Genomic DNA, 22,907 nt, shown 5'->3' on the forward strand with positions numbered 1-22,907 from the left:
AATCATCCTGCCTATGCCTTTGGCTACTCTCCACCTGCAAGAGATCAAGAGGATGGATGAAGAGGGACTATGTTTGTCTTCAGGGGGGGCTGCAGGTCTTGCTGAGCTGTCAGGTGCCTTTTCCTGCCAACTAGAAAGTGAGTTAAGGATGCTGTGAGCCTGCGTTAAGGGCTGTGCTGTGCCTGCTCTGGCCTGCCTGCAAGGGCAGGCTTTAGTCCTGCTCCAGGAGAGTCCTGCCAGTACCTCTGGCTTTCTCTCCCAGCCCCATCTTGCCACCGCTGCTGCTGCCACCCACAGAAGGACCTCGGTGCCACAGGAGCGTGTCAGGACTTCAAATCTCTGCTGGCACCAGGTCTGAGAAAGAAGTTAGTTTTGCAGTTACTTGCTAGAGGCCAAGCCTGGCTTCAAAGCTGGGCTGAGGACCTTGGAAAATGGATGCTGGTAGGATGAAGGCTTCATGGCAACTCTACTGATTCAAAGAACTGCTTACAGCTGCTGAATTTGGGAGCTGCTGCTACAGCCTCCTGAGCCATGTCCTTGCTGGGTTCAGCAGACGTCACCAGCATGTCCTTAAGGAGAGTTTCCAGGTGGCATTGAACTCTTGTCAGTGCGGACACTGGCACACCACACTGAGAAGTGCTGCTGTTATCACTATGCTGGCACTGTGCTGCTTCAGACAGGCACAAACACTTTTCCAGCAGGCCCAGGTCCATGGAAAATGAGGTGGCAAGGTTATCACCCCTGACGCTGTACTGTTTGTGTCTTTGTGCCTGCCTCAGACTCATCTTTTGTTACCAAAGGGCCTGGACCAGGCCCACCCCAGGCAGCCGAGCGCAGGCAGCAGGTTCTCACCTTGGAAAAGCTGGCTTTCCTTGACAGTGCTGTCATAGTGCTTTTGCAGCACCTCCGGGAGGTTAGGGTGCAAACAGTTGTACTTGAGATGCAGGGCAGGGAAAGCTGCCATGGCCAAAGTCCCCTGACTTGCCAGGATTAGGCGTTGATCGGTTTTAGGTTCAAGCACTGCATGCTGAGGTCGTCCTGAGCACAGACCTTCTCAGGGTACCAGCTCTGGCTGTGAGTGGCAGCAGCAAATCAACAATTCTGGTCAGTAACTTCACAGCAATAGAATTTATTGAGCAACTTTTATAGATTTTTTTCAAGGCTTGAAAAGACCATTACATTGTCTGGTCTCAGGTACATTACAGAGCAGTTCTCCTGACGTTCTTTTGAGATATCACAGTCTTTGTATTGCAGGGTGCTGTCCCACCCTAGACTTGTGGCAGGGAGAGCTGTAGTGAGCAGAAAGGGTGGTGGTTGTTTCCAGCAGCACCTGCATGGTTTGGGGTTGGCTTTCACTTAGGAGAGGTTATGAAGGAGATTTTACAACAAAAACAATTCCTTCACCCAAGCATGGGGTCTGTTTTCTCCATTCCCTCTTTGTGCAGAAGACAGATCTCTTCGTTAGCTGCTGTTTTCCACATGATGGCTTTTTTACAGGGAACAGCATGTTTTGGCTGGAGTTGTGCGTTCCTGCTGCAGGGCTGGTTCCTCCTCCCAGGCTTGCTGGTGAGACCCGAGGGTCGCCACGCCCGAGGGCAGAGGGGCTGCATGTCTGCGGCTCTGATGTAGGCGGGGAGAGGCGTCCCTCCTCCAGTCCCCTCTGGGGAGCCCCCGTGCAGAACAGCAGCTCCTTGGGAGAGGCTGGGTGGGAGGGAGAGCTCCAAAAAGCCGGCTGCTTCGCAGGGCGCTGCTCTCCGCTGCCCTTGGGCTGGGGAGCGCTGGGCTGTGCTGACCCGCTCCCCTGGGGCTCGACACCGGGAGCGGGGACTGTCTCCGGCGTTCTGAGCCCAGCTCTCCTCACCGCTGTTTTTGCTACAGCCGCCAGCCGGTCCCGCAGCTGCCTTCGGAACGATGAAGCTGGAGTCGCTCCCACATCGGAAATCTGGTGTCAGAAGGCGCAGACGCGCCAGAGGTCAGGGAGTAAATACCGGCTGCGCTTGGAGCACAGTCCACTGCCCGATTCCCAACTACATGTGGTTCTACTTCAGGGAAAAGAGGGAGAGGGATCCTCCGGCGGCTGCTGCCAAACGCCGGGGCAGTAAACAGGGAGGCGGCCGCCCCCGCCCCGCTGGAGGTGCCAGTGCCCGCTGCAGGGCGGGCCCGGCCGGCGGGGAGCGGCGGGAGCGCGGGGTGGGCTGTGGCAAGAGACCGGGCGCCGCCGCTATGGCGACCGGCGCCCGCCCTCCGCGCGCCTCTCGCGAGACTGCGCGGCACCGCGCCCGCGCCGCGCACCGGCGAGTGGCGAGCGGCGAGCGCCTCCCCTCGGGGGACCGGGCGTTCCTCTCTCACGTGCCGGCGGAAGCCTTCCCCATTGGTTGGGGCGTGGTGAGCGCGGCGCTGCCGCCGGCGGTGATTGGCGGCTCGGCGCGCGGGCGCCGCGCGGGGCCGGGATGGCGGCGCCGGCCCGGCGGAGCGTGGTGTTCGTGACGGGCAACGCCAAGAAGCTGGAGGAGGTGTGTGTGTGGCGGGGGGTGTCTGGCAGCTCCCGGCTGGCGGGGCTGGGGCCTGACGGGCGGCCTCTTCCCTTCCCCCTGCGCAGGTCACTCAGATCCTCGGGGACGCCTCTCTCTACGCGCTGGTGGCGAGGAAAATTGACCGTAAGTTGGCGGCCGGGCCGGGGCGGCGCGGCCCCGCCTGGCCGCCTCCTCAGCGCCGGCTGTCGTGTCCCCAGTGCCAGAGTACCAGGGCGAGCCGGACGAGATCTCCGTGCAGAAGTGCCGTGAAGCCGCCCGACAGGTCGCTCGCTTTCTTCTTGCCCTTTCCTGCCCGTCGGAGCGGTGGTGGGGGCGCGGGCGGACCCCAGCCCCGGGGGGGGCAGCCATGGCCATCGGGGCAGCCGGCCCAGCCCTCAGGAAACTCGGAGACGCGGCCGGGCCTCGCCTGGCCTCGCTGCACTCCTGTCGCCCGGTTGTTTCTGGCCTGCGCTGGGTGATGGTGAATGCTCGCTGGGGACGCAGTGCTTAGGTAGTCCTGCTGCTGCTCCTCTGGCTTCCTGTGTCCCTCGAGCAGCAGGAGGACATGGCAGCTCCTTCAGTCCAGCAGCTGTGGGACATGGCGTTTTCTGTCAGCTGGAGCTTCTGATGCGTTACCTTCTAGAGCTGTCTCTGGGATAGGTGTCTTAATAGCACCGAGTAAGGACTGAGAGTCGAGGAGAATGCAGGCGTGCCTTCAGGGCACAAGCTTTCCTTCTCCTTGTCCCACTATTCCTGCCTGCCAAGAGGTCAAGGGGTGCTCAGCTCTGCTCGGTTTTTCTCCAGGAAAAATCTTCCCCCACCATGCTTCAGCCACTCCTGCCCGCCTGGGGAGAGCATGGGTTTTGTTGTGCCTGTCGGGTATGGATTGCCTCTGAGGTGAAGAGCTCTAGTGGCTGGTGCATTTTTGTGATGTTCCTGTTATCATGGAAGCATGGCAATAGAATAGAGCAAGAAACTGAGTTTGGAGGCATTGCTTTTCTCTAGGTCTGATGTTTCCATCTCTTGGGCTTTTGCTGTAGGTTCAGGGACCTGTTATAGTAGAGGATACCTGCTTGTGCTTCAATGCCCTGGGGGGGCTGCCAGGACCATACATGTAAGTAGGAGGGAACTTGCTTCACCTTTCATGTTCTAGAGTGAGGAGTGCAGGCTGGCAGGATGGTGAATTCTCCATGCTCCAGGAGCAATAGGCTCAGGGAGGTGATTTCTGGTCTGTGTCCTTGGCTTCATCCTGCACCCCAGGGGCTGGATTTGAACTCCTTGAGCTTGTAAGTCACGGTGCAGGATAAGAAAGACAGATCCAAATAGTTGGCTCTGCCTTACAATCTATGGTGCCTGCTCCTGGAGCTGGCTTGGGAACCTGACCCCGCAGCAGGCTCTGCATAGTTAAGGCACCATGCATTTCAGCAGGACTCTGGGATGAGTATCCTACAGGTTCTCAAAGGCACTGCTTTAATCCAGTAGATAACAAGATTATTACATTACAGTGCAACTCCTCTAATAAAATACTGCCTTAGCTCCTGGAGTAAACTTTTAGTATGATTAATTCTTCCAAACTGTCTCTGCTGAGCAAAGCAGAGACCTAGAAGCTTCGTATGATGAAGTTGACACTAGAACTGTGTGTAAGATGTGAACGGGTGAATTGAGAAGTGTATTTCTCATGTCAGTGCTCACGAGTGAGAACTGAGTTGTTTACATAGACCCCAGTACTGCAGTAAATTAAATACCCCACTGCTGTTTTACTGTGTCCCATTCAGTTTAAGAGCTAAGTCTGTCATTATTGGTAAAGAGTCCAGAATGAGGTGATTTGACAGCACATTTAAGAGGGATTCAAAGGGCTGTGAAAATGCAGGCAACAGTGTCGCAAAGAATCCTGTGTTTCTGAGAAATAATAGCAAAAATTAATCTTTCCTCTCTTCTTCTCCTTCAGAAAATGGTTCCTGGAAAAACTCAAACCGGAAGGTACTGCCTCCCGTGTTACTGCTCTGCCTGTAACTCAGTACTTCCCAAATGAAATGGATCTCTGCCCATGCTGGGCCCTGCTGAGCGTGCTTGCCCACACGCTGCCCGTTTTGTAGTTGATTCCCTTCCTCTCTGTCCGTTCTCATTCTCTTCTTGAGCCTGTTTTGTGCCCTTCTTCACAAGATGTTGTTTCCCCCAGTAGCTTCAGCATCATCCCTGGATTCTCAGACTCCTGCCTCCACAGGCTGGTGGCAGAGCTTGTGGAAGACCTGCTGCTCCCTTTGGCTTCTGTGCAAGCCCCTCTCCACTAATGCTCACCTCCTCTGACGTGCAGTGACTGCCTTTGATGCCGCAGTTAAAAGCAAGACTGCCAGTCACTGGCGCCACGAGCATGAGGGTTAATCGTGCGAATTTAGAGTGGGCTTTAGCCCTCTCCGGTGTTGCTTGTGTGCTTCTTTGGTTCCACTCCCAGATTAGTGGCAGGGCCCTGCAGCTCATGCTGTGTTGGGTCTGAAGTGCTGGCTCCAGTCATACGGGGGACCCAGCCAAGAGCATCCTTGTGCCTGAGCTTTGTCACCTCCTGTAGTTCTTCCTCTCCCTTGCGGATGCGAATGCAGAACGCTCCCTCAGTCCGTCCCTAGGTGGGTGTGTTGCACTCCCAGGGAAGGATGGTAATGCTGGGATCCTTTCTGTGTCGCTCAGGCCTGTACAAGCTGCTGGCTGGCTTTGAAGACAAGTCTGCCTACGCTCTCTGTACCTTCGCGTTCAGTACTGGGAACCCCGAGGAGCCCGTGAAGCTGTTCAAAGGCCAGACCCACGTAGGTGTTGTGCCTGGGGAAGGGAACGTGCTGAGGGCGGAGGGCTGTAACATGAATTTTGTAACAGCATTGGCTCTGTTGAGGACAATTTTAGTGGCTCTGAACGCCCTCAGAGCTTGTTGGGAACAGACTGAGGGAGAGCAGAGCTGGTGGGTGGTGGTGCTGAGAGCTGCAGCCCTTTGGCCCAGCTTCGCATATTATCTCAGACTCCTGACTCCGTGGATCTCCCTCTGGCAGGGCTGTATTTCAGCGCAGTTGTTGGCCCTGTCAGTTGGAGGGGGTGAAGGGGCTGTCAGCGTAGGGCAGCGTGATGGAGCGCTGACTTTGCAGCTGCTAACTTTGCTTACGGCCCGGAGAGGTGCTGGGAAGGAGGACAGCACCACACCGAGCCCGTGCTGGCCACTGTGTGAGCTGTGGCTGCGTGTAGCTCTTCAGCCCATGCTTGAAACGCGACTGCGAGGGAAACACTGCCGAGTCGCAGCTTACGGGGGTTTTCTGCTGTCTCGTGGCAGGGGCTGATAGTGGAGCCCAGAGGCCCTCGAGATTTCGGCTGGGATCCCTGCTTTCAGCCGGATGGCTACAACCAGACGTAAGTGGCGTTTTACCTACAGCTCTTTACCAAAGGAACGCCGGGGTCGAGGTGCGTGGAGAGAAACCTGCTTATGAGGAAGGCCGGGAGGGAGAAAACACCCTGCTGGATCTGAATGTGGTGGGTTACAAGGAACTTCTGGAACAGGATGGGGGTTGTTGGCTTTACCGGTGTGTCACTACAGATGCCCCTGCTGTGTAGTTGAGCAGGGGGACCACAAGCAGGGGATGAGCTCTCGGGGACACATGCCTAGTGTCTCCGCTGCTGAGACTTGTTTCTGTCCCCTCCAGCTACGCTGAGCTGCCCAAGGCGGTGAAGAACTCCATCTCGCACCGGTACAGAGCGCTGAGCGAGCTCTCCGCCTTCCTTCTTCAGAGCAACTCGACGGAGCCCCGCTCCGCGCCCAGCTAGCCTCCCCGCCCTGCGGGCACCCTGCGCCGGCCGTGTTGCAGCTGCCCCGGGAGAGCCGTGCTCTGCCGCGGGCTGCCATTAAAGCTGCTCCTTCTGAAGCCACTGGCACCTCCTTCTCCGCGCTGGTTTTGTTGCTCCTGGAGCGCCTGGTCTAGATTCCCTAGGCTGCGCGTTTGCGCCTCACGGGAAGCTTGCAGGGTCTGGGAGGGCTCCGGCCCGGGGCTGCCCGGGCAGTCCCTGCCGCCCTTTCCGCCCGGGGTCCCGGCAGAGGCGCGGGGAGCGCAGAGCACCGAGCCCCGGGGCTGCCCGCGGGACCGGCGGGCGCGGAGCGGCGAGCCAATGGGAAGCGGCCGTGGGGGAGAGGCAGCCAATCGGCTGCGGGGCCGCCGCGTCCAATGGGCGCGCTGCGCACGCCGATGCGGTCAGCGCGCGGCGCGCCGGGCGCGGGGGCACGTGCGGCGGGAGCGGCCGCCGGGCGGATCCCGCCCGGCCATGGAGCTGCTGCCGCGGAGCCCCGCGGAGTTCGGCTCGGCCCGCTACTGGGAGCGGTTCTTCCGGCAGCGCGGGCAGCGGCCCTTCGAGTGGTACGGGGCCTTCCCGGAGCTCTGTCCCGTCCTGCGCAAGTACGTCCGGCCCCGCGACAAGGTGAGCCTTGTCCGGTTCCCAGCGCCCTGTGCCCGGGCCGAGCCTCCCCCGTGTGCCCGGGCCGAGCCTCCCCCGTGTGCCCGGGCCGAGCCTCCCCCGTGTGCCCGGGCCGAGCCTCCCCCGTGTGCCCGGGCCGAGCCTCCCCCGTGTGCCCGGGCCGAGCCTCCCCCGTGTGCCCGGGCCGAGCCTCCCCCGTGTGCCCGGGCCGAGCCTCCCCCGTGTGCCCGGGCCGAGCCTCCCTCGTGTCCGCCGCCTCCCGGGCTCCGTGCCTCCGCGTCCCGGCTTAAGCTGCTGTGTCGTGCGCTGACACAGGCGATGCGGAGCTCCCGGTGTGCCGTGGCAAGGGAACGGGAGAGACCCACGAGTTGCCGTGGGACGAGGAGCTCCGGGGGTTAAAGCACCCGGATCGTCCCCAAAAGCGGTGTAACTGATGCGTCGCTTCTGTGCCCACGTCGCTTTTCTATATGGAAAGTTATCTGAGGGTCCCAGATAGTGGATTTGTCGGTGCTGCGGGTGTGGTTTCACAGAGGGCTCGTGGCCGTGGCTGATATTGCTCGTAAAACGCTTTGGGACACGTCTCCAAGGTGTCCTCACCATCGCACTGCTCTTGTGCCGCCCCCCAGGTTCTGGTGGTGGGCTGTGGGAACTCGGAGCTGAGCGAGCAGATGTACGACATGGGCGTGTGCGAGGACATCGTGAACATCGACATCAGCGATGCTGTGATCCGCCAGATGCAAGAGCGGAGTGGGAGCAAGAGGCCAAAAATGAGCTACCTGCTGATGGACATGCTTCAGATGGACTTCTCTGATGCCCACTTCCAGGTGGTCCTGGACAAAGGCACGCTGGACGCCATCCTCACTGATGAAGAGGAGGCCACTCTAGCCAAAGTGGACAAGATGTTTGCTGAGATCAGCCGGGTCTTGCAGGTAGGAGGGCGTTATCTCTGCGTCTCCTTGGCTCAAGCCCACGTGCTGAAGAAGCAGTGGAATACTTCTGCAAGGAAGGCTGGGTCGTGCGTGTCCATCAGGTTGGCCAGCAGCGGGGACAAGCAGCAGTTTGTCCTACCTGTTTTTGTCTATGTCATGACAAAGTTCAGGAAGATCCCCGGCTCGGCACCACAGATCTTGGAGATCTGCCCTGAGGAACAGGACAAGCCGATGCGGGTGGAGAGCGCAGAGCGGCTGGTGGCAGCGGTGAAGGACAGGCAGCATTACGCCCTGCTCTGCAGCCAGCTGAGCAAAACCCCCTGTGGGGAGCAGGTTTCCCTGGATCTGTGTGACAGAGAGAGCGGGAGGCCTCGCTACACGCTGCATGTGGTTGACAGCCCTTCAGTGAAACCTTCCCGGGACAATCACTTCGCCATCTTCATCAGTGAGTACAGCCTGCAATGAGATGGTGCTCTGGTCAGGAGCTGGCCAGCTGTCCTGCCCTTGCTAAAATCTGGGCTTGAGAGGGAAATAAGGCACCTGTGTGGGGTTGGGTTGATGTTTTCACCTTGGTTTTGTGGTGGGACACGTGTTTGTCTGGTGGTGCAAGCAGAGATCTGGCACAGAGCTTGCTGGCTGAGCAGATACTGGTATGGCAGCAGAGGGATGCTGCCTGCCCTGCCTCGAAGGTGGTGATTCCTGCCTCGAAGGTGGTGATTCCTGCCTCGGTGCCAGTGACAGCCGCTGTAGTGCACCACTGCACAGAGCTGGGGCGCAGCGGATGCAGCTGGAAAGGCGTCACTGGTCTTCATGGACCAGGGCCGTGCTGCTCAGGGCTGCACTTCGCTTTTGTGCTTGCACCTCGCAAGCACCTTGCTCTGCCAGCAGCGCTGTTCCCTCCCTGCGTGCCCGCAAAGCTGGAGCTTAGCACAGCCTGGAGATGGGTCATGATGCTGTTGGATGCCCACTTCTTATGAGACATGGCTTTTCCAGCCTCCCGTATGAGCCTGCCCAAAACAGGGAAGGTCCTGGCTCTCTGGATGTTGCAGAGCACGGCTGCAGGCATGCAGTGGTACCTCTTTGTGATGTTTTACCATTCTCTGTGGCTCCCCTCTTGGGGCCAGGGTGGTCACTTCGGAACCAGGACTGCCTAAGGCTGATGGCAACCCCTTCTGCAGTCCCGCAGGGCAGAGAAACCGAGTGGCTCTTTGGAACGGAGGAAGGGCGGAGGCAGCTGGCCACCAGCGCGGGCTTCAGGCGCCTGGTCACCGTGGCCCTGCACAGGGAGCAGCACTACGAGGGCATGGCAGGCATCCAGGCAGAACTGTCAGGGAAGGTGATGGAGCTGGCCCCGCCGGGCCTCCCTGCCCGGCAGCAGGTGAGCCCTGATGCCTGGCCCTCTTGCTCAGCTTCCCTGAAACCAGGGCCAGGCTGTCTCTCTGCCAGCAGCAAGTCCCTCTTCTCCGAGGGAGACCGAGCTGCAACGTGTAACCTGACTGCCTTGAGAGGGAGGAGGCTGGCCTCAGATACAGCTCCTCTTGGTTTTCCCTCCAGCAGGCTGCCTTTGCTTGGAGGCAGGATTTTGGGTGCCTGTGTGGCAGGATTCACTGTGAAATCATTGCGCTCCAAAACCCAACATCTGAAGAAAGCTAGGCATCCCGAAACCCTGGGAGCACCCAGCCCCTTCTTAATCTTGGCTTTAACTTCTCCTGTCCCTTCTATCTCCTCCTTCCTGCCCAGCTCCCCAAACCTCAGCCCTTGCAAGAGGTCTTGGGGTGTTTGCTCCCTGTCCCCAACATACGTGTATGGGTGGGAACCTGGTGTCCCACACACTGATCCCCAACTGCCCTGTGGCTGCCTACAGCACATCCTGCTGCTCCCGCAACGTATCCGCTTTGTCCCAGCTCTTTAGCCACAGTCAGGACAGCAGGAGTGCCAGGGTCTGGTCTGTTCCTGTAGCCTTTCCTTTCTTGCACTGTTCCCTGTCCTCCCTGCAGGTGCCCTTCCTGTCTGTGGGAGGGGACATCGGGGTGCGGACGGTGCGGCACTGCGACACCAGCCCCCTGAGCGGGGAATATGTTGTGGAGGACGTGAAGGGGGACGGCACCTGCTACTTCCGACGCCTCATCTTCCTCCGCAACAGGAACGTGGTGCAGTCGGAGGCTCGGCTCCTGGCCTCTGTACCTCTCCCAGGTATGTGGAGCAGCCGGGAAGGGGCAGGGGCCAAGGGTGACTTTTTGGAGGGTCAGAGAGTGAGACTGATATGGAAGGAAAAGTCCCACTGGGACCTGCCTGCCATGTCCTGGGCAGCTCTGGAAGTGTTTTCGTGCTCTGCTGCCTGCTCCGTAGGGGGACAGGAGCTGGCGGTGGCTGATCGCCAGAAAGCAGCCCTGTCTGCCTGCTGCCTTGTTTTACCAGCCAATGCCTCCTGTTGTTTAGGCCAGAAGAAACGGAGGAAGGACAAGAAGCCCAGCCTCACTGAGCCACCTGCGACCATCGACAGGAGCTACCTGTGCTGTGAGCACCACAAGGCCATGGTCGCAGGGCTCTGCCTGCTGGGGGGCCCTGACCCTCTCCCAGGTGACTAGGTTGGTGGTGGGAGGCTGTGCCTGGGGCAGTCGTGTGGATGTCCCCGTGCTTGGGAAAGGTCTTTCCTGGCCTGGGCACCCCATGTGCCCTTCCCAAAGCAGTCTGGGCAGGGGGTTGGGATGGGTGATGTGAGCATGGCTGTCCTAGCAGCTCACCCAAGCACTCTCCATTGGCAGGAGCCCCGCTGGCGGTGCTGGTGGTGGGGCTTGGCGGGGGCAGCCTGCCCCTCTTTGTCCATGACTACTTCTCACAGGCCCACGTGGCCGTGGTGGAGATTGACCCCTCCATGCTGGAGGTGGCCACGCGCTGGTTCGGCTTCTCCCAAGGTGACCGGATGCGAGTGCACGTCTCCGATGGCCTGGACTACGTGGCCAAGCTGGCAGCTGAAGGTACTGTCTCATGGAGCATCCTGGGTGCCCCATGGAGCCCAGTGGGTGACATGCTGAGGACCAAAGTCCTGGGCCACTTCCCATCCCACACTATCTCCTGCCACGTGTCATGAGCTCCAGCCTCACCAGGTCTCTGCAGCTTACAGGCCTGTCCTTGCCAATGTATGCAGGACACCTTAGATTTGCTGCCTCCCACAGTGCTGAGGGCTGCTGCCATGAGTTTCATTTGGAAAGAGAAACCCTGGGAGAGAGTAGTGTCTGTAACATGGCAGAGGAGGTGTTTTGACCACCTCATTTGTTCCCTCCTCACCGTACATGGCTCATCTCTGTCCCACGGGATAACAAGTCTGCACTCCCTCCTGCAGCCCCAGCCCAGTATGACGCTGTCATGTTTGACGTGGACAGCAAAGACCTCACGGTGGGGATGAGCTGCCCGCCCCCAGCCTTCGTGGAAAAGCCCTTTCTGCGGAAAGTTAAAACCATCCTCAAGCCAGAAGGTAGGAGGGGAAATCCGGTGGCGTCCCTGTGGCTGGGCTGGCTGGTCCTGTGTGGGGTTTGGGTAATGGGGACGCTGTTTTTCATCCTGGAGAATAGTGGCCGCGGCCAGGGTTTCCGTGTGGCATCTGCCGCTCCTGGCGGGTCCCAGATCTGAGTGTTTCAGTGGGCGTTGTGATAGCAGGGAGCAGGGTGTAGTGGGTGGCCCGCGATGCTGCTGTGCCAGGCAGGCTGAGACATCCCCAGGGGGTGAAGAAAGGTTGTGGGAAGGCAGAGGGTGTAGGTGGTATCTGGGAACAGATCGCATGGCAGCCTACAACCCGTGTGGTAGCAGGGAGGTGGAGCTGGGCCAAGGGCACTGGGGGGGGTGCCGGTACTCCGTGTGCTGCAGAGGAGCTGTTTGCACCAGGGCAGCACCGATTCAGCTGTGTTCCCGCAGGGAGGCAGGGAGCAGGGTGGTGTGTGCGAGCTGGTCTGAACTCCTACCCCTCTTGCTCTGCTGCAGGAGTCTTCGTGCTCAACTTGGTGTGCCGTGACGCCCGGCTGAAGGAGTCTGTCCTGGCCACCCTCAGGGAGGTCTTCCCACTGCTCTACACACGCCGCATTGAAGGGGAGGTCAATGAGATCCTGTTCTGCCAGCCCAGCCCCGAGGGCCAGCGGGACCCCACAGAGCTGAGGGCACGTGCCCGGGCGCTGGAGGAGGCCCTGCGGCAGCCTGGGCACCCCTGGGACAGCTCATACGTGCTGGCGGACATGCTGCAGGCTGTCAAGATCCTCTGAGAGGGGCCTTGATGCTACTTGAACAAGAGAGGTGTCTCCATGTGGGTCTGCAGCCCCACAGTGGAGGGGTGCCAGTGGCTGGGATTGCCACCCCTGGGGGGCTGGTGGTGGCCTGAGTCTGCCTGGAGGACGGGACTGGTGTGGAGAGGCACTCCCCACAGCGTGGCTCCCTGGGGAGGTGTCTGGGACTGGGGGGGCCGGGCAGCATTGGGGTGGTGAGGGGCAGAAGGTGCTGTGGGTCTGGCAGGACTGCGTGTTTGGCTTCGTCTCTGTTGCTTTCCTGTTGTGGGAAAAACATCGCTCTGACCTTCCCCTCCAGCAAAGCTCCTTCCCTCTGATGCTGCCTCTACCTGTGTCTCCAGCGTCCCTGGTCAGAGGTGTCTGTGCAAAGCCCCAGTGCCGCCCCAAACGTGGTCGCAGATGTGTGTGGGTGGGCTGAGCGGTGAAAATAAAGTGCTCAGGGATGCTGTGAGGCCCACAGTGCTTTGCCAGGCTTATTTCTGGAGTGCCCAGAACCCCTGGAAAAGGTATGGTCATCTCCACTCCTCAAGGGCACGTCCTGGGCGCAGGCAGCTCCCCTTGTACCCTACTGCCCCCTTTCCACTCCTTTCCCAAACTGGACCCTGCCACATGGCTGCTCCTCCTCTTTGTTTCTCCAGCCATCACCACTGTACACTGGGACCTGTCACCCCTGGGGTCCCCAGCCCTTCTTCCCCATGCCCCCTGGGCCAGCAGGGACCCAGCCCTGTGCTTGGGCCCCTGGACACACTGACCCGCTCACCCAGCTGGTGCAGGTCAGCCTTCCTGCGGGGTGAAAGGCAGCAGGAAAACACCCATTGGGGTGTTCCCATGGCACCCCATTCCTGCCTAGGCGGCTTATTTTGTCTCTCCTGAGGGTTTCAAACCCTGGTTCCTCCCTGCGAGGTTTAGCTGAAGAGCTGACCCATGGGTCCTGGCTGGTTGCAGAGGAGCTGACCTGTCAGCAGTCCCTTGTTCATGAGAAGTCATTTGGGAGGGGCTTTCCTTTCCCCCTTGCAACAGCCGGTACCAAAATGGGTTTGAGCCATAGGACCAAAGTGGCTTGCAGACACTAAGGCACATTGGAGTCCGAGGGATAAGCTGTTCAGGCACCACAGTGCTTCACCACTGACCTCACACCCTCACCCCATGCTCCCTTCTGCTGCTGGCACCCTGAGCAACAATATAATTTTGTCAGCTGCTTCCCAAAGCAAACCCTCCCAGCCGCTCTTCCGCAGCCCAGGAGTGACAACGACCCACCAGAAGCAGCTCCAGGTGGGATCTGACCTGGGTATTGGCGTGGAGACAACAGCAGCCACATCTTGGCATTGCTGCTGGAGCCACATTGCTTGCTTTGGAGCTCAAGCACCTGCCAGTGCGTCTTACTGGGCAGCCTCACCGCTGACTGTCCTGCCGGGGTGTTGGTGGGCTGCCACTCCATGGTCTGGTCCTTCCGCAGCAGGACCCAGCCCTCCTTCACCTGCGGAAAATCCTCCTTCCTTTGGAAAGCTGAGCGAGGGAATGTGAGCCCAAGGGTGTGCAGTTCCCCAGCCCTGTGGGAGCCATGGAAAGAACACCCCAAGGGCTCTCGCCCCTGCACTGATGGGGACCACAGCCACTGTGTTGATGCAGGACGCGGGGCTGTTTGTGCCCAGGAGTCACTACAGGAGCTGTGCTGAACGGCACATCCCTCTGATCAGCGGCTGTCGTTATATTTTAATCTTAATTTGCCAGCAGGTTCTGCTTTGGAAACTACTTTGTTCAGATCCCTTCTCCGGTTCTCCCTGCCTTGGTTCCCGCCACACAGAGGGACAAATCAGTGCCCTACTTTCTCCCTGGGCTGGCCTGCTTCTACGCAGAGGGAGCAGATGCTTTTTAAATGAGTGCTTTTGATGGTTCCCTGGTGCTGGACAGCAGGGCTGGCCTGCTCCCTGCCTCAGCTGAAGGACAGCAGCGTGGGCATGTGCCCTCCCTACCTTGCCCACTGCCCGGTCGCTCCTCTGCGCCGTAGTGTGCTTGGGACAGCATGTGGTCACTGGTCAACGGGGAAGACGAGGCTGGAGCTCAAGCTGGTTGGAAGTCTGCCTGCCCCATGCAGTTAGTTTCTAAAGCTCCTCTGTGATGAGCACTTTTTTTTGAAAGATATCCATTATGCATCCAGCTTAGCAATGGCAAATTTCTCAATTGGATCAGCAGTGCTGCATTTAGTCTATTTTTAACTTAGTTTTCAGTTCTCGACATAATTCCAATGACATAGGTTTCTGTGCGTGCTCTTTATTTTACCGAAACCGTCTCCTTTCTTCCCCAGGAGCTCGTACAAAGGCTGTGTTCATCCCTCCCTTGTCCAGTCCTGCCTTTCTGTTGTGCTTCCTAATCGCTGCGTAACGCCACATCCTGGTGGAAAAACAAAAGCCATCTATTAGAAACAACGTAAGGACGAAATCTCAGTTCATTGCAGCTGCGCTTGCAGCTTCTGACAGCCTTACAAGTTTGGCCTGGAAATACATTTTAGCTGGAAAATTGGCAGATTCATGAGTGCTGCAAATACCTGAAATCCTCCTCTGCAGGTAAAATGCTCCGAGACTGGAATAATTGATGTGTAGTAAATATTTCTCTCCTGGCAGCCAAAACAGGCAGCTAATGTATATGTTTGGCAACTGTGTTTCTGTTGAGTGTTTTGGCAATATACTCATGTTTACATCCCTTACTTCTCACTTCCTTCCTTTGCAGTGTAGGCACGCTGTAAGTGGTGGGATAGAAACAAGCACCACTGTCACTTAGCAACCTCCGCTGGCTTTGAGATGTTGACTTTATTACTTTTTGGATTTCCCAGCATGAAAAGAGGTGGCCACGTAAATTATCACATGGCTCAGGTGTGAGGCTGCAGCCAGCTGGGAATGCTTTAGTTTGGTCCAGTCTGAATCACTCTTGGAGCATCGCATCCATGTCCTGCTGCTGCTCCAGTGAGCGAGGAAGTGGGAGCTGATGGGTCAGCCGTGAGTTTCGTGGTCCAGAGAGGTGGGGATGCTTTGGCCCAGGGTTGCTCTGTGGCCAGGCAGCTGGCAGGATAGTGACACTATGAGGCAGGCAGCGTTGGAGTGCCATGCATATACTCCACATGGTGTAACCTCCTTAGGTGTGACAGCCCGGATCCCTGCTCTGCGGAAGGACTGGAAGTGGCTGGGCTCTCAGGAGGAGGGTTGAGGTGGACGGGGGACATGCTGTCACTGGCTAAAAGTATGTCAGGCAGCTGGGAGAGATTTTGCAGTAATAAAAGCTCCAGAGACTGAGTGCTGAGGCTGATTCCCTCCAGCTGGGAAGAGCTCTGCCAGGGTGAGCCTGGCCCCACTGGCTGGGGATGTTGCTGCTGCCTGGTCATGGCAGGGTCACAGCACAGCAAGGGCTGCAATAGCCACATCCCGGAGGGTAGAAGTGCCTGGGAAGTGTTCTGTCCATGAAATCTTCCCTTGGGGAAGTACTTGGCTTGCCTGGCTTTGTGACCAAGGGAGCAGGCGTGCTGCCAGGCTGCAGCGAGCGAGTACGGCTCTTTCTTGGGGTGCTCAGGGCTGCAGGGAAACATCTCTGTGGGCTCCAGTGCAGCACTGTGGCCTTTTTCTACCCTGCAACTGGATGCACCCAACTAAAGGATCCAGCTGGAGGTCATAGGGCAGGAGAGAGTCCACCACGCTGGAAGGGACAGGGATCAGGGTGTCACTATCCTGAGATCTGTCAGTCAGCAGTGCCACGGGCTGCAGGGGAGAGGCAGAGAGCACCTCCTCTTTACCGTGGGAAATGCCGCAGCCGCTACTTCTAATCACAGCTCTGCAGCCGCTGTGGCTTGCTTTTGCTGGCTTTAATTCTGTCTTTTGCAGCTTCAAGGTCTGAGCTCTTCTCCTGGCAGATACGCAGCCATAATGCTGAGTGGCACCTTCATGCCAGCAATGCGGAGTCAGGTGCTGCTGAGAACCTGGGAGCAAATCCGTGCAGAGGGCTCCTTGCCCACATCTCCTCCTGCTTCGTGCCCATCAGCTGCTTGAAAAGCTCTGCAAGACTCTAGGTTTGTATCTGAATTGAGAAGGAGGTGAAGAAGGTCTCTGGAGAGAAGATCATGTGTGAAGGAGCCTGCCTCTTCTAAATGTTTCCTGCGGGGAGGACGCAACCTCCTCTGTGCTCTGCTCCCCCCGGGGTCCTGCCGGCTCTCCTGGCAGGGGAGCGTGCCTGGCTCTTTGCTGCAGGCATCTGCAAATCTCCTCTCTCGTAGTTTATATATAACCCATATTCTATGAGGGCAATCACACTGGTGTGTGTTTATAAAGCAGCCTGGGGACCTGATCCAAATGTCCTCGGTTTTAACATCACACTGCCTGGCTAGGGAGAAGTGTCTGTGAGTAAGTTTGTGGGATCGAATGCTACAGCTGCGCCCTGAAATAGACTATTTCTGCCTTAGATTTTTCTGGAAGTCAGGGCAGGACAAACTTGCTGTAGGCTTGATCTGAACTGCACTGGAGGCTTTGGCATGGCTGGGGGCCCCAGGCAGGCTGTGCTGGAGCCGGTGACATCTGGAAGTGAGCAGACCACGCTGACGGACACTGTGGTGCCAGCATGCCACCCTGGGGAGCAGGGCATCCTTCCCACCGTGCCAGGGAGAGGTGGTTGGTGAAGGTCTTCTCTCCTTTTCGAGCCTGGCACGTGGCAAAAGGAAATGATAAATATAATGGGGCATGACTGAGTGCTGGGTAAAAACAGAGCATGTTTAGGTGGCGAATCGGTGAGCAACGCACACCTGGTGCTCCCCAGAAAAACAGTCTCTTGGATAACCCCCTGATGCTGGTTTAGGTCTTTTTTTTTTTTTTTTTTTTCCCCCAGGGTTATTCATTACAAGAAGCTTTGTAATGGTCTCTGCTAGTACTGCCCGTTTCCTTTAATTTAGCCACTCTGAATCTCAACAAATTCAGAAAGTAAGGCTGGGCTCCGCACAGGGGTTTGGAACAAGCTGCTTGGAGAAGTCAGTCAGAAAAAGCAGGGACCTGAAGATACACTTGAGTGCCCTTCCTCTCTTCTTCACTGCTCTGTTGGAGCTGTTGGAAAAACGAGGGCCCTTGTGATGACATGGGCATGCATAATGAAAATGTTCCTGCTTTTTCCAGGAGGTGGGAAATCTATACTGGGTTGCTTGGGGCTTTTTTTGGGGGGAGAGCAGGTTTTTGTAAGTGATGGAGTAGCAGAGTGAGTGTGGTCACTTAGTGGCTTTAACTCACCTTCAACAGGAAAAAAAGGTTCATTTGGAAGCTTTCCAGATGTGGGAAAATAACTCAAACTTTTCCTACTCATAGATATTTTTCTTTTTTCAAACTGTGGAAGTAAACAATGATGTAGTTTGAAGACCTAATGGAAAGGACAGTTCCCTAGGTCATCAATTTGAAGGTGTGCGTAGCGTTGCTCCTGGAGCATCCTGCCTGTTTTAATCTTTGTTTGTCTCTTGTGGAGATGTGATCCTGTCGCCAGGCTGCTCTCCTACTGATCTTAATTACTGGGGCAGCACAAAATGCTCTGATGCTCAGACGGGGCGGATTTGGCCGGAACACGATACTGTTCTTCCCGACTTCCAGCCTCTGTAGAAACCCATGAACTGGAGGAAGGCCAAGCAGTTACTCTAGTGCCTCCTGGCATAGCCCGCTTGCTCAGGAGTGGGGAAAAAAAAATTAATCGTGCTGCTAATTGGCATAATTATATCAATAACCCCCAGGCCTCATCTAGATAGAAATGCTCACGAGGCTTCTCCCAGAGGCTGTGATGCTGGGGAGGTGATCTAACCACATCAGTGAAGCTGCTGCTAGAGAAGCCGTCTCTGCGTTATGCCGATTAAAAACTTCTTAGCCGGAGCTAAAGCAAAACTGTTCACTTGTTTGCAGGGGTAGAAGTCAGCCTGTTGTAGTGAGTAATTTTTTTGTATTTATTTTTTGTGCTTCTCTGGCCAAGAAGTTTTGATAATCCTCCAGATCGTTAGTATCTGTCAGCCTGCGGGATGTTCGCAGTTCCCTTTGTTTTGCTTTTCACGCTGAGCGAGGCCGGTGTCGGGTTTAATACGGAAGAAAACTTATCGCTGCAGGACTCCAAAGCCTCTGTTTTGGATATTTTTGTGTTGTGACTGCTGCCAGTAATCACAGATAAATCTCATCTCTGTTGTTCGCCTGTGCTTTTAGCTCAGCCTCAGTATGCATTTTTAATTGAACCCACTGCAATGACGTGGCTCGGACCTCGTTGTCACTTCCCAGCCTGTTCCCGAACCACCCACCTGCTGCCAGCACTGCCGGACCCAGCTTCTCGGGCCTGCACTGCCACGGTTCCGGTTGAACGCATGTCTGACCCTGGCAGCGCTCCTGCCCATGGCTGAGGGTCAGTGCTGTTTGCCAGGGCGCCTCATGTGCTGCAGGGATGGATCGTGGTTCCCGCTGCTCCTGTTCCCATCACGGGCAAGAGCCGGCAGGAGTTCATCCACTGCGGCTGCTCCAAAATACCCTGCTCGGCAGATTGGGAAGTGCTGAAGCCAGCTGTCTGCCAGGTCCTGTGCTGGCAAACAGGACCCAGCTCCTCCATGTGCTCCCAGTTTGGCCCTTTTCCCAGTTTGGTGCCAAAGTCGTAGAGGACGAGTGCATGCAAATCTCCACTGGGTGCCAAAGGATGGCACAGCCGGGCACAGCCCTGCGCCAGGGGCTTGTGCAGGACACTGCAGCCCTCTCCGGTAGCGGGACGGGGTGATCAGTTGGAGTTAAGGCTCTCAGGGAAGAGGGGGCAGCATGGCAGTCCCATGGGTCGGTGTCTGGGCGAACTGTGGTCCTCATGCCCAAGGGTCCCAGCGCCAAGGCTGGCTTGTCCCCGTGTGGGGACGAGCCCACCCAGCCGCTGGAGGGGACTGAGTGGGCAGTAGGTGAGCGGGGGGCTCCAGGCTGCTGGAAGCCCCATGGATGCTCCCCGCGAGCTGCTGGCGACCAGCAGCGGGAAGCTCTGGCAGCACCGGACCGCGGAGGGGCCGCTGCCACCGCAGTGACGGCAGAGGGGACCCCACCGCCACGGGCTGCCGGCGCTCAGCCGTACCGCCCGCACCGGGCGGGGGCGGGGCCGCCCTGGCCGGGGGCGTGGCCGTTCTGTGGAGACCCCGCCACAGGCGCGAGGGGCGACGCGTGCGCAGTGCGCCGGCCGCGTTACCTGTCAGCGGCGGCGGAGGCAGCGGTGAGGGGACGGCGCGGCGGGATGGAGGGCTCATCCCGCTCGTCAACCGGCTGCAGGACGCCTTCGCGGCGCTGGTCAGAGCTGCCTGCTCGACCTGCCGCAGATTGCGGTGGTGGGCGGGCAGAGCGCCGGCAAAAGCTCCGTGCTGGAGAACTGCGTCTCCAAGGTGAGGCGGTGGGCACGGCGCCCCCGCCAGCGCTCCGCTCCCCCCGGCTGCGCGCGCCCTTTCCGACGGTTCTGCTCCGCCGCTCTCAACGGCCCGCCGCGCGCGCACCCCCCGCCCCGCAGCGCCGCGCCCCCGCGGCGGCGGAGGGAGGCCGGTGGCGAGCGGGGATGGACGAGGCGGGGGGGGTGGGGGGGGTGTTCGCGGCTCCACGCCGGTGCGGGGGGCTCGGTGCGCTCCCCGGTGCGCGGGGGGCGGCGCGGCGGGCCATGGCGCGGCAGCGTCCTCGCTTTGCGCGCTGCGGGGAAGCCGCCGCGGCTCCGGTGCGAGCGCGTCCGTGCGGCTGGTTGGGGGTTGGCGGGGGTTAAACCGCCGTCGGGGGGAAAAAAAGGTGTTCAAAGCCCCCAAATGCTGATGACGGTGGGGTTTCTGGGTCTGGTCGGTTGGTGGTTCTCGTACCGTTGCTGACAATTCTCGCCGTCCTCGTGTGTGTGGTGGGTATTTGCATCTTTTCTAAAATTGCTGAAAGAAGGAAGGGGAAGCTTGGTGTGACGATTCAGGTGTCCCTTTCGACGGACAGACTATGCCTCTGAAGGTCTCTGGAGGTAAACATGAACTTCACGTGCTGTTTCATAAAGTTTCTGCTGCGTTTGCCGCAAAGAGCGCGCGGGCTTCTGGAGCGGGGTGGTGTTTTCTGAGCGTGTAGCTGCAGTCGTTTTCCTGCATATAGGATCAAAAGTACTGTTGGATGTCAGTGATGGGGGAACTTTGATGTGTGGAGATCTTCATTAAAGGTAATATTAAATGCTGTGTCTCTGTACAACCTGGCCACGTGTCAAACTGTAACGCCTCTTGACATACAGTACAAAAATACTGTACAGTCGTTTTTTATCTCCACTTCAGAATTTACTCTTACTGTGTTAAACATCAGATCTTTCTAGCTAACTACTGATGTTAGCAGTACTGCCAGTCTCTCGAGTTTAAAAGTACAAGTGAGGTCCTCAGAAATCGCTGTTGGCCATCAAATTGTTAGAATTTTCTTTAGTCTTTAACAAGTGGTTTTGTAACCTTTTGACTTTTTGATCTGCGTATCCGTGAAGGTGTGCAAAGCACATGTGCTGGGGAGCAAAGGCATCCTCATCTGCCTTGTCAATAAGGATATTTTGGTTTCTGTGTCAAAGGCTCGTCTGGGGTGGCACCCACCTGGGATTGGGGCTGTGTGGCGGGCTGTGGGCTGATTCTTTCGTTGGATTCAGCTGTGCTGATGGAAGAGGTTGCTGCTCCCGGATGCTTGTTATCGCTCCCCTGCTAGGGGGATCTGCTCCGTCTGATTCGCAGGTGTAGCTGCTCCTCCAAGCACAGCCCCTGCTGTGCCCGGGTTCACCTGGATGGAGCAAAAGGTGAAAATGAGCAGGTGGTGCTAATCTGGGCCATTTAGACAAGGAACTGGAACTTGTATAAGTGAGATATGGACGTTTCTAGGAAGGATTATGAAGAAAAGCTAAGGGCCATGACTTTTTACACCTATATAATTATGCACTATGCAGCTTGTGGACACTGCAAGAGGGTCTCTTCAGAGAAGAGCTTATAGACTCCGGTACCAAGGCATCTCTGTCACACGAGATCTGGAATTTGGGTTCTTTCAACCCAGTTTCAGAGTTCCACATCGTTGTTTTGTGCAGTAACTTCTTGGGATATAGTAGCAGCTGATCTGTAGTACCCTCCCTACTTGCAAGCTTGGAGCCTATTGCAAATATGACATTAAAATGCATTACTTCAAACCTATTCTGTGAGACTCAAGCAACTGTGTTCTACTCGTGCCTTTCCTCCAAACTGAGTGAGTATGAGTGGTCAGCAGATGTGTACTTGCTAAGATGTGAGAACTTGGTTGTGAACCCTTGGAACCAGATTAATAAACATCCAGGAGATTGGGAGAGCGTTTTGCGTGTCAGATTGGTGGGCAAAACAGTTTATGGCTCTTTTTAGTAAGCCACAGGACATTCCTGTTTTTACGGCATAATGAAGCTGCTCTCTGCAAACAAGAAGTTTATTACATGCACATCTGTCTTAATATGGCTTATGGAGGTAGCACATCTCGTTCTAGAGATGTTGGAGTTATTTCTTTTTGTTAGTGGTGCGTTGCATGATGTGTGCAATTAACCACAGGGCGAACATTAACTAATAGTAACACAGCTTTGAAATTCACATCAAAATAAAATAGTCCCAGCATTGCTCTGAAGTTTGAGCATTAATTCCTATGGTTTTTTGTTGGGGTTTTTTGGTTTTGTTTTTTTTTGTGGGGTTTTTAGTGTTGAAGTTTTTTGTTGTTGTTGGGTTGGGTTTTTTTTACCACATGCATCGTTATTATTAGTAGATTTTCAACTCTGAGCCTTCAGAGAGGCATTCAAGATCTGCTCTCTTCAGGAACAGCTGTAATTGATGAGAGGAAGGCACGCTGTCCTCCATGTAGAGGACAGCATCTTGCTACAAACATGCTGTTCGTTGGTAACCAGAGTATTTGTTAATGGAGCTCTAGTGGGGTTAGTAAGGTTCTTCTGAACTCTGGGATTGGATTGTTATTCTCTGCTGCCTGTAGCCGCTAGACTGTTGTGGCTGTTTCAGTCTTTCACTGGGTCTTTGGTTGTACAAGGATGACCTTTTTTTTTGTCTGCTTGGACAAAGGAAACCTATTTTTTAGCTTGCAGGTGGTATCAGAGTTGAAGTTTCGTTGTGGAGCCTAACTGCCCAGGAAACATGTTGGGCTATACTGCATTACTCACCATCGAGTTTATGCATTGCTGTAATTTTTCGGAAGGGTTGTGAGGGATCTGGCTCTGATGTAGTTCTGTGGGCTAACAGGTGGTTCTGGAAGCGGGATTCAAGTCCTGTTTGTTTCTGGAGCTGCTGAATGACATGCATCCATCACTGTCCCTAGGGCAGCACCAAGCCTTGTAGGTGCACATGGCATCCTTAATTACTAACAACAGTCAGTGAATATGTTGGGATTAGATGGCATGTTTGATCTGCATCGTGCTGATGTTGCATGAGGACGAATTCTGTGTGTTTACCTGCTCCAGGAGTTGTGTGACACCCGGAACTACTTATGTGTCGTTGTAGATTGGCTTGGAACAAGGCTGGAGTGGGGTGGTGTCAAATCTCCCGACATAGCTGTTATCGTTACTGTTTGGATTTTCATCCGCTAGGGTGTTTGGAGAGTTTGCTCTTCACTTGTCGCTCCTCTTGTGTGTAAAGAGGCTGCTTCTTTTGGTAGTCAAGGACTGTGTTTGGAGGATTTCCTCTCAGGATTTTGGTTATATTTAGATGGAAACAGAGATTCCAGAGAGCATCCGAGGACAACAGT

The 22,907-nt window shown here is 56.6% G+C and overlaps 3 protein-coding genes across 3 annotated transcripts in view; all 3 read left to right on the forward strand.

Moving 5' to 3' along the window:
* Window positions 1-2,450: 2,450 nt before the first annotated feature.
* Window positions 2,451-6,312, forward strand: ITPA (inosine triphosphatase). The gene is made up of 8 exons (XM_086617352.1): window positions 2,451-2,513; window positions 2,600-2,657; window positions 2,732-2,796; window positions 3,554-3,627; window positions 4,462-4,493; window positions 5,196-5,311; window positions 5,824-5,900; window positions 6,191-6,312. Exons 1-8 carry the CDS (start codon window positions 2,451-2,453, stop codon window positions 6,309-6,311), a joined length of 606 nt encoding a protein of 201 aa, XP_086473478.1. The 3' UTR covers window position 6,312.
* Window positions 6,313-6,803: 491 nt separating this feature from the next.
* METTL13 (methyltransferase 13, eEF1A N-terminus and K55) lies at window positions 6,804-12,279 on the forward strand. The gene is given in 10 exon segments (XM_086617575.1): window positions 6,804-6,956; window positions 7,580-7,934; window positions 7,937-7,986; window positions 7,988-8,327; window positions 9,061-9,260; window positions 9,880-10,075; window positions 10,322-10,633; window positions 10,636-10,860; window positions 11,226-11,357; window positions 11,861-12,279. Coding segments are annotated over 10 exon segments (2,238 nt in total). The 3' UTR covers window positions 12,136-12,279.
* Window positions 12,280-19,118: 6,839 nt separating this feature from the next.
* Window positions 19,119-22,907, forward strand: part of DNM3 (dynamin 3) — a 175,350-nt gene continuing 171,561 nt past the window's right edge. The window contains 2 exon segments of the mRNA XM_086617704.1: window positions 19,119-19,452; window positions 19,455-19,538. Coding sequence (XP_086473830.1) covers window positions 19,119-19,452; window positions 19,455-19,538 — 418 coding nt within the window.

This window comes from Tauraco erythrolophus, chromosome 10, assembly GCF_009769465.1.
Source record: "Tauraco erythrolophus isolate bTauEry1 chromosome 10, bTauEry1.pri, whole genome shotgun sequence".
Classification (NCBI taxonomy): domain Eukaryota; kingdom Metazoa; phylum Chordata; class Aves; order Musophagiformes; family Musophagidae; genus Tauraco; species Tauraco erythrolophus.